Here is an 11,815-nt window from a genome sequence, read left to right as displayed (position 1 = left end):
TATCTATTAGGAATATATATAACAAAATGAGGATTTATCAAGCATTTGGTTTATTATGTCTTTCTGATTGCTGATCACGCGTAGATATTCGTAGATGTCCACTGTTGAGGAGTCCTTAGATTGGACAAAATGGCCGTACAGTGAGATAAAATTCAGTCTATCAACTTTTCAATTCGGCCCCTCTATGAAGTCATTCAACATTGTTGCTCAAAAATAACGAAACAATATTTATGTGACACTTAATATTGATATTAATTTCTCAAATAACATAATTTATCCAGTAACCATTTTAATGCGTCCATCGACTTGAGGGGCTATTTGATATGCAATTGATTCTTCACGTTGTTCTATCAAAGCACATCTTGCTGTATTCCATGGGGATGTGACATCTTTTACATTGGAACTGTTCAATAAATGTTGATTACAATTATCATCATTATTACTAGCTGATTGTCGAATTAATTTTCGCCTTTCCATGAAAGGAATTAAACATTGACGATGACGTGTACGTGATTGTTCAAATCCTTTGAGTACCTAAACAGTTAAATAAATAAACAAAACACAATTCATATTAATTATACATTTAATCGATTCTATTAGTAAAACTGACCAATTTTCATTGAACTACCATTGAAAATCGGAGGAAGGAGATTAATTTGTTCCAGTATGAGGCTTTTCAACACTGAGAATATATATCTTCACCAAATTTGATCATAGAACATCAAGGCCTTGAAGGAAGTGGGGTTTTCTTTTCGATAAGTGGCTTAGTGTTTAACCCTCCACCTTATCAACTTCTATCATCGCACAATAAAAAATTATTCAATTTCCTCCAGTCTGTGAAATAGTTTTTGAAATCCTACATTTTCGGTAATACTTCGCAGTAGTTGTTAAATACATTTGTTAAAGTCAAGAATAAATGAAATGAAGTAATAAAGCCTGTAAAAATTTAGCATAGTGAATCTATGTTTCTTAAAATGAACGTTTAAGAAACATCCAAGACTGTTCCAATGGTCACTAAAAAGCTCCATTTTAAATATACATATAACTAGAATAAGTAATTAATAACTTTATTTGCTGCATTCCAGTTAGAAAATCGATTCCTTTAAAATTCGAAACAAACGAAGGGTTTGATAGATAGCCAAAGTAAGGATTATGTAACAGATCAAATAGAATGATTGTATAAAATTCTCTTCATTGTCAGATTACAACTGAACAAATGTTTATGATTAGATCTTATCATCAGTGTTATAGTCACTAGTAAGCCTTATCATGGGTCAAGAGGTCGACTATTATGGAGAAACATGGATGAGTACCTGTACCGTATTCATTACGACTCCAGAAATACCGAGCCTCTTCCTAGCCTTGAAAAGCCTTTAAACCATGTTAAAGAACCGTACCCATTCTACTTTTTGCTTTTGTATAATATATTCTTACTCTTCACAAACGTTTTTCTGATTGGCTGAAATCCCCCAAGGTCACTTAAGATTATAGTCTCCCCAAAATATTTTCTAAATTCACGTTGTTCATTTGAATATTCCCATTGATGTTTAGGACGGCAATTGATCAGTCTCTTATTGGCATATGTGCACACTGTGCATATCGCCTCGACATTGCCTTAATTTACAAGCATTGTAAGCAAAAATGGATAGTGGCTAGCGGTGGAATCCAGGATGCGCACTTCGTCCTATTTGGGACTCATCAGCTGGATGTACCTGCATCTCAGAGTTGATGTTCACTCTGGGACTCGAACGCAGTACCTTTCGCTTCAAACACCATCCCGTTATTCACTTAGCTACTGAGTCCTGTTAGCCACTTACTTGTGCAACACCAAGTGAAAGAAATACTTAGTTTGTTAATCAAATATAAAACCTGAAAACTTAACAGTTAGCTTAAAGATTCTCTATAACTTTTGATTTCCTTAATTTTTACACAGTGTGAATATGAAAAACCAAAGGTTGACATTAAAATAATTGTGGGTTATTTTTCTTCAACTCTAATGGTAAATTTTGAGGGTATCACCAAAAATATTCAAAAAAATGTTTTCGAAATATGTATCCAATACGTTTAACTACATATTTTGTCCGACTAAATATGTTTAAAGATATGTAAACCTAAGAAACAGATTATCTCTACCTGTAATCATGTTTGAAATTATAATCTAAACTAATAAGAACGTGATTATTAAAGCTCATTGGTTTAAAACCCCTTTTAAAACAACAATAACTGAATATATCACTTTCAAAATGATTAATTTCGTTTGGAGGCAAGTTTAAAAAGTGCTGAGTAGTGAGGTTTAAAAATTTTTTCATTAATACTGGTGGTGGGTGTGAACAGTTGTTTTAATATTACTTATCATTGATTTATAAGATGGTGGTTGGAGGTGGTCAACAGGAAACCTTGGACCCGGTTTTCGTGCTACATGGCACTCGTCAGCAAGGTGTACCTGTAATATTGAGGTAGCTGATGCTCCCTGACGGATTTGATCTCGTGTCACTCAGCTTCACAGTCAGAGACGTTACCACTGAGCTATTCGGGCCGCGACCGACCTCCTGTAGGACTGAGATGTAATCACAATTGATTGATCACTGGGTGGTGATCAGTGTCATGTGAATTCATATTATTCAGCATCAATATTTGTTCTGTCTTTATTCAAATTCATAAAGGGAACTAACTGCATGAAAGTGCCATATGTGTCAACTGCTTCTTAGTGTAGATCGAATGCTATGTCAATATGGTCCACGCAGTGTCGAGTCACCTAGACTAGTGGCCACATTGTAATTTGGAATTGAATAGAACATCTTGTTCAGTATTCACTCAAATTTGGACTTACTTGTACAGTTCTAAAATAATTTTGTACTAATATTAGTAGAATTGGACATTTTTCATCATCTAACAATAATGGACATTCAGGAAATATTCGATAACCATCGTTTCCAGCAAGTAAATAATTGGTTGTACACAAACGATATTTTTGTTTCATATTGATTGGTTCATTTTGTATTGTAGATTCTTCAACAATAACTCTTGTACCAACTGATTTTAATGGATTAAATGCAAAGCGCATACCACCAATCATTGGGAAACGTCCTTAAAGTTAAAATATAATGATATTGAAGATTTATCAGAATAGATAATTGAATATATGTAACGTAACATGCATTAAGATTATATTTTACTCATATCGCAGGTATATTTACTTAGCAAAAACTTATACCCGAAGTTTGTGCTGATGATGTCGTTCAGAAGGACGATGAAAGCTCCACGACCAAACCATCCAGCTCGGAGAACAAACCTACATCAAAATCACCCACCTGAGCTACAAATCTCCACCATCTCAAAATCATAATGAAATTTATATACATTAGCTGTTCCTCAATCGATATTTAAGTAAACGGACCAATCCAACAATCCAGTGTTGTTCAACAAGACTAAGTTATTTAACAGTTCATATTCGACTCTGTATCGTTTAGTGGACACAAAGCACAAAGTGAAATGAATTAGCATTAATCAATATAAAAAGAGTATTTTTAAAGCTTTCAAGGTTTACATGACTACATCTACTAAACACAACACAGGCAATATCTGTCATACTTTTTTGACCAAATGTACACAAGCAAAAATAATTTGTTTTATCCAATTTCCTCTATTTGGATTCACTGATAATTAGATGGTGACAATGAACTACCGATACCCCGAGCATACCAAATATAAGTGAATGTTATCTAAGTAGCAATTGTCATTAATAACCGAAGTTATTTAAGATGTTCATCCACTTTGTCGAAACAACATAACTCTTTCTTTACTCTGGCTCACTTTCTCTAGCATATATATATTCAAACTAGTTTAACATGTAGATAATGAAACTTCCCATCGCTTCACTTTTAATGAATAGAATAGCTGTTGCTTCATTCAATTATAATTTGCTTTGGGTTGAATTCCAGATAACATCTTCGCTTACATGATTCGTAGTTATACGATAAAACCTGTCGGCTTACAGATAAACTTCATACAGCTGATTTGCAGTTTACATAACTGTAATCAGTTCCAATCTACGTCTTTGACCAAGATAACGTTTTGAATGTAACCCAATCATTGAAGTTGATCTAACTCTCTACAATACATGATTTCATTTCATGGTGCGCATCTAGTGTGGCAACTTAAAATGATACATGTGTATCAGGTTCTATATGGCTTATATTTCGACGGACTAACTGATTTATGTTATATTTCGTCTTTCCTGTTGTTTACGTATACAATAGAGTCACTCGATAGAGTATTAATTACGGGACAATCTGATACATTTTGCCAATTAATAACATTTGGTTAAGTTTAAAAATCAACTAGAATAAGAAATACTGTTACGTATGAAAACTATAATAAATAGTCATATGGGTATCAATTCTTATTTCTTCGTTGTTTATCAATTTTATCAAATGAATAGAAGGGTAGACTACTCGGCTGCTTATTTAAGCAATTCAATATCATAGTTAACAGTAACTAGGGTGTCATGTAGTCAGAATAACTTATTGACTGATGTTTTTTCTAGCTCACTTATTACTGACAGTCACAAACTTTTAACCGGACGGTCATCGAAACATCCAGTTATTTATTATTATGATGTGAGCATAAAATGTGTTTGTAAATGTTTTTGATGTATTTAACAGTGAGTGCAAAGCAAATAAAGGTCATTGATCTAAGTACAAAAGTATAACCCTAATAGACATACCAAAAGGAGACTGACAGGTATTTTCCATCATCAGTTCAATGGCTACTTGGCTTTGAAGAGAATGATATCTGTTTGACCAGTGCTTAATATAATCAATTTAACATTTTATAGCACCTTTTTTCTTTGTACTGAAGATAATTTTAAATGATTTAAGTTAATTGACTACACCTAAATTTTATCAGTAGAATGTTTGTGTAATCTTGATTCTCCTGAGATGCGAACTCTGGACACTGAGTGTTGCAGTCACAGCTCTACTAGTGTGGTGTGGCTACTTATATTCGCATAAGTAGTAAATGGTGATGGTCTGGCATAGAATGAATTTTTGCAGAAGACCGATAAGGAAAGAACAGGAATGAAGCGCAATTGGTAGGAAAATGCATAAACAATGAAATTAAAGAAGATGAACTGATATTTACATAAGGAACAGTGAAGATTGAGACAACTGATTGTTATTTTGCAAATTAACTGTTTGCTGTATGGTTATCAGATTTTAGTGAGATAGTCTGTAATTTGTACTTAAATACATTCGATTGTCCTCACCTGTGTTCTTGTTCACTACACAGGTATGCTGTTCGAGTTGCAATAATCTTACATTAGCTGCTCCATTTTGATTTGATTTATCCGTACAATTTATCAGTAATGACTCAAAAGTATGTTATAGAAGCATATGCATTACATGATAAAGCTAAGGTAACTGATCCGATTGTTCAGTGAGGAATATGACTAATAAACACTCCCATGATATTGATATATTTACTTGTTCTTTTTTAGAAAAGTTGTCATTTTACATTTAGTCAAAACATCTGAATTATAGTCTAACACATGTTTTATAAATAGAGCACAAAATTCCAACCTTGATAGTAGCAGTTTTGTTCATCAAGTATCGATGTCAACTAACGAACATAATAGAAAATCGGAGTTTTCATCCTAGCTTGAAACTCTCTGGTAATGCTAAGACATAACTTCACATTGATATAAACTATGAACATTAGAACAAACTGTGTTTAAGACTAGATTTAATTCTATATAAAAAATTGTGTTGCTTATTGCCTAACAAAGAAAAAATGAAATAACGATTGAATAGTCTATGAAGAAAAACAAATTAACTTGATTAACAATGTAAAAAATTCAATTAGTATTGTTTGTTTGAATCTTCTCACTGATGTTTAGAACTGCAACTGGTCAGTCTCTAATTGGCATATATACTTCTCTATTTTTTAGGAAACTGATATACTTTTCATGTAGCGATCCAATTTCATAAATTTTCACAGCTAGCAGTGGAATCCAGGATGCGCGTTTCGTCCTATCAGGGACTCGTCAGCTGGACGTACCTGCATCTCAGAGTTGATGTTCACTCTGGGACTCGTGATTAGATAATGAGTGAAGTCAAATATAAAATTGTGTATCATACGTACAATAGACTAATATAATTTTTCATACTGACAGTAGATTTTCGATTAAGCGGTCAGACAAGAGTGTTTATGGATCCTAAGATTTGTGTTACGTCCGAAAAATCATAACACATTCATATGAAATGTTTCTCAACATAGATGTAAAAAATTCTTTGATTACACATTATAATAGTAATACTAACCTTCAGCTTTTGGATATTCTGATAATGAATTTTCTAATACTTCTATTAATTGACTACCAGTTATTTCAATAACTGATAATTTATCTAAATATGGTAGTATAGTAGTTAAATCACGTAAAGTGAATAATCCAGCTTTAAAAATTCGATCACCTCTTAAGGTACCAGAATTAATTAATACACAGTCGGCTTCTACAGCTGTTAATACTATATCACAAATGAAATTGCCAATATTTGATTCTTTTAAACGTACTGAATTGGATCTAACATCGAAGTCAACTTCAATAAGTCCTAATGGTGTATCCAGTTTCTTTTCTAATTTTTTAGTAGATTTAATAACGAGTTTTTGAACCTTTTTTTGGGAACAGAATAAAAGAGAGAGAGAAAAAAAGAGAAATTGTAGTAATCATTGAATTATGTAAAGTATTTACATATAATAATGTTTTTTCAGTTAGTTCATACTTCAAAAGAGCATTTCTTAGGTTAATTTGTACTTTCAATGTAATTATTTACTTATTTAAACACATAAATATTGGTACAAGGAAGCACCAGATATATATGCACCACACAAATCTCATCCAATTTGTGTGAGTGCTGTGATACTGCCCAGGTGCCCAAACTGAAGCAGGTGATTTCTTAGGGGACCACACCCGGAGCCTTTGACCTAAAGTTTTGATCCATAAGGCAGTGGAGCATCGTGAGGAGATGCAGTCACATGGTAGCCGGTGACCAGCGATTGGTTCATACGCCATTTTTTCCTTCAGGATACTGGAGCCCATTTTCACCATTGGTTTGGAATGAGGGTTTTCCAACTCCCCTAGGTGAACTTTCCGTGTCCACCAACCCGGTTAAAGCACCGGACATTCGCTTTTCGTCCTCTCAATTTCGTAAACAACACCCGTGGTACGAGAAGGCAGTGAGTAGGACTTCCCTGACAGAGGCCATATACGCGTGGCCATGTGAGAGCATTTCGAGAGGGATAGCGGACTCTCCCCACTCTCGGCCGTACCAGGGCATTTGGGGGCAATCTCAATGAGACTAGAAAAGTATTATGATTTTCCGGTAAAACGTTGTCCTCAGTTAATCAATGAAAAACTAGTACTTACAAGTGAGTTTTTTTGTGAATGAAATGTTTCTGGATTCTTTTTAGACTCATTATTTTCAAAATTAGAGGACAAATATAAATGTAATTTATGTATCTATTACCAACAGATTTTTCCCATGGACGTTTCACATAAAAACTGTGACAAAAAAAGGAGAGAACATAAGGTTAGATTAACGATTAATTCTTAAAATCCCAAATCAATGAGTAAAGTCGGATGTTCGCTTAGGCCTTCTTTTATACTAAGAGAAGTGGGATTAAGCATTATATGGAAAGCTTCAGCTACTCTCCTTTCTTTGTAGTTGGAAAAGTCCTTTTGTAATAGTTTGATGTTTTTGATATTGTTATATCCCGAAGAGAATTATGAATGGTAACTCTGAGGACTATTTATGGACCAATGTGATATGTATATTTCCTATTGTATAATCGTTAAGTAACTTAACTACTCATATTCACGTTCCTTTTATTATGAGCTTTATTTTGACTTATAGACTATCAGTGTTATTTACCGTTCCTGAGTTATCCCCAGTCTATTAATTACTGTTCCCCATATTCACAGCCACATTTTGCCAAATCTTGTACAAATGTTATTTTCTATTTTATGGTGCGATATGGTCAGTTCGTTTGTTATATAAACCCAGTATGTTTGAGAATAACGATTCATATTGCAGAGGCTGTTATTGGTGTTCTGAACTTAACTGGCTGGGCTAGGCAGAAGCAGGACCGATACGTATTATAGACTGCTCGTACGGTTTTCGTGTGTCACTGTTCCAATCGATAATTCACTGCTCTCTGATTGTCGATCTTATCACGTTATATGTCAACAAGATATCCATTCGGCCACAAGTTATAACAATTGACGACGGGGATGGGACATCGATTTGGTGGCTGTCCATTCTACGTTAGCCAAATATAGTGGGATTCTAAGCATAAATTACAGCAAATATTCACAGATGAACTGGTTGGTATTAATAACTGGAGAGTAAGTTAGAATTTCAAAATTATATTACAGACATTATAATATGTTAAACTTAATTGTTACTTACTTCATTATCTGGTTCCCAATGACTATCCACTAACACTTGTTCAATATCAATATCCAATAGTTTACAATTCTCTTTATCATATTTTACACGTAAATGTGAAAACGTCTGATAATCACTACCACTTTTAATAACTAACCGTTGAATACTTATTTTATTTCTATCCAACAATAAATTTCTATCCAACAATAAATTTTCATCTAATTTAATCCATTCATATTGATATTCATGATCATGACCCCCAAGAATCAAATCAATCTCTGGAACATTTTTAGCTAATAAACGATCATTTGGCCATCTCATATGAGTTAATACTATAACAAGATGACATTTTTGTTGTATTTTTAAATATTGTCCCAATTGTCGACCAGTTTCAATCATATCTTTAACATCAATATTTGATAAAGTAAAACAAGGTATAACTTCAATCCATTCTTTTTCAATTAAACCAATTATTCCAATTTTCAAATCATTATGTATCATAATTTGATATGGTAACTGGGTACCGAGTAGTTCATTTGATTCTTTATCATAGACATTACTATTAATCCATGGAAAATTACATTGATCTATACATTCTTGAAAAATATCCATACCAAAATCAAATTCATGATTACCAAATAATGAACAATTAATAAACATTTTATTCATAATTGATGGAATATGTCGACCATGAGTTGCATTACTTATATATGATGGACTTAAACAATCACCTGAGAATAAAACAATACTATCTTGACCAGCTCCATGTTGTTTTAATGCTGTTGTAAATCTTGCTGCACCAGCAACTGGTTCTTGTTTTTGTTCTTCAACATTATATACATCATTAAAATGTAAAATATGTAGAATATCAGTATCCATTTGTAATAATCACTTAGTTGTTGGTGGAAATATGCAACAAAAGACACTTTACAGCTTTTCAATATTTTCATTATTGAGATTGTGGTTTGACATATATTTATTCAACTACTTTGCATTTTGATTGGTTGAAACAATCTTCGCTTCAGTTGGTCGAATTGGTTTTATTCAGTTTATCAGTATAGGATTGTAGAGATTGTTGAGTTTTAATTGAGATCATGAGCGGATCAATGTTAGATCACCATTGAAAACATGGAAGCACTGGACGGCCGTTTCGTCTTAGTATGGGACTCGTCAGAATTGCACACATACGATCCTGCATGTAGGGATCGAACCCAGGACCTTCGGTCTCGCACGTGAACTCTTGACCATTAGACCACTGAGTATTCATCCAACGGTGCTAATATCTAACTTTAATCGATTCAAATCCTTGCGCGACCGTCCTCCATTGTCTTCAGTGAGTAACTGCCTCACATCAGACATGGTTGAACTCCGCTGGTCACTGTTTCTCACCAGAACTACAGGAAATCCGTCTTTCAGCTAGTCATTAGTGAGCACATAATAATTATCAGGATAGGATTGTGCAGATTGTTGAGTTTTAATTGACATCGTGAATGGATCAATGTTAGACCGCCATTGGTTGAAGGTATCATTACCAAGGTTTGGCTTGATAATCTCGAAAAAACTGAGCATTGGGTAGATTGTTATTAATAAAAATAATACATTTGTAATATCCCAACGAGTAGAAAAATTAGATTTTCTGACGTCTCGTGACTCAGTGTGAGCCACTTCTTCAGAGAATAAATAACCAAATCAAAATTAATCCAAGTTTAAATAATACAAAGGAACAAAGCAAGAATATTAGGTGGGATCAGTTAAAAAATAGGTCTGAACAAGTCAGTTATGTCATTTCGGTCAAGGTGATTTATAAGCGACATGTATGTGAATTTCTGTTTGTGTATGTGTGCATGGTCAGGGATGAAAAAATGTGACCTTTGTGGTCAGAAAGGATAGAGTTTAATTTGTATGTACGATAATACTGTGAAATGCGAATAATACCAGAAATGGTAGCTTGGATAGATAGTCCAAGTCGGATGTATAGTTAGACCATCTTTGGCGTGATCTGCTATTACCGATTTAATTTGAAGTCTATCCAGTTTTACGCACTTATTAGGTGATTTCTTTGGGTATCTAAAATGTTCTTTGGCTCGAGTCAGGATTTCACGAGATGACTCTGCATTATAGAGGGCATCACAATCGACACATCCTAAACTGTGTCTACACACAGTTTTGTATTGACGTAAAGGGGATTTTTTTCTTTTAAGCAAAGTTCTTCTGTTGTACCATGGCGGTATGGTAAAACGGCAATTCCTATCCATTTGAACTATCATTTAGCAGTGAAACATCTCATTTTATTACACTTCTGATAATCTTCATAGGAAAATTATTTTATTATTATTTTATTTATACCATTCGTTGAGTTTGATCCTAAGACAGCAGTGTGGATATTACTAAAGTCTCCATGACCCAGTATTGTGTAATAAGTTAACACAACGTACTGACATCAACTGACGAGGTAGAGAATTACATAAAACTGAATAGAATATTTATTTGGAGGAGGTTTTGTGGAGAATTTAGTATTTTCACAGTTGAAATCATGAGTCAATTGAAGCTAGACTACCATAGAAAACCTGGAAGCACTGGACGGCCGTTTCGTCCTATTATGGGACTCCTCAGCAGTGCGCATCCACGAATCCGCTCTCGCGAGCGAGATCCGAACCCAGGACCTACCAGTCTCGAGCCGAAGCCCTTAACCGGCCGTCCAGTGCTTCTAGGTTTTCGATGGTGGTCTAGCTTCAATTGACTCATGATTTCAACTGTGAGAATATTTATTGGTCAACATATGAGGAAGACTTATTTGGTCAATAATTGGCATACATCTACTCGTTTGTTTGTTTCTTTTCATGTAGAAATAGACCTATTCTTCAACTTTGACCAGATAAGTAATGAAGCTTGGTTAGCTAGTTGTTCAACTGTTTATATCATTAGTAAATGTTCAACCAAAAGTATAAGTACCGTATGTTCTAGGATGAATGAAATGGATAATTAATGCTTGAATTTAGATTATTTTCACAGTACTGAATTATAATATATATCATTATATTTTTCATTGTACGGACGATAGGTTTTTGAATATTTCGATAGTGCAATAAGAAGAGGAAGATTATCAGAACTATGTGATATATTAACGTAATACATTTCGAACCATCTAGTCACACATAATATACTTGTTAAGAACATTTATATATAAAAATAAAAAGTCGACTAGACTAGAAATGGAGGGTAAGAGGAGACCAAGATGATAAAGAAAATAATGTGAAAACAATTTGAAGCCTCATCACTCTGAATGATGAGCTGATATTACCAGAGTAGGTTTAAGGTGCGAACAAACTCGATCGCTGTCAAAGTCAAGGACAACCAGCGCGCATCAGTTA

General features: G+C 33.9%; 1 protein-coding gene across 1 annotated transcript; it reads right to left on the bottom strand.

Annotated features, from left to right (window-relative positions):
- Window positions 1-273: 273 nt before the first annotated feature.
- On the bottom strand, window positions 274-9,323 carry Smp_194100 (putative 2,3-cyclic-nucleotide 2-phosphodiesterase; the record flags this gene model as incomplete). Its single annotated transcript, XM_018798178.1, has 4 exons — window positions 274-534; window positions 2,831-3,087; window positions 6,321-6,632; window positions 8,462-9,323. 4 exons carry the CDS (start codon window positions 9,321-9,323, stop codon window positions 274-276), a joined length of 1,692 nt encoding a protein of 563 aa, XP_018653145.1.
- Between the last annotated feature and the right edge of the window lie 2,492 nt (window positions 9,324-11,815).

The sequence above is a fragment of the Schistosoma mansoni genome, chromosome 6, assembly GCF_000237925.1.
Source record: "Schistosoma mansoni strain Puerto Rico chromosome 6, complete genome".
In the NCBI taxonomy this organism is placed as follows: Eukaryota; Metazoa; Platyhelminthes; class Trematoda; order Strigeidida; family Schistosomatidae; genus Schistosoma; species Schistosoma mansoni.
The sequence above is the reverse complement of the archived record's forward strand: the minus strand, read 5'-3'. Positions and strand labels throughout refer to the sequence as shown.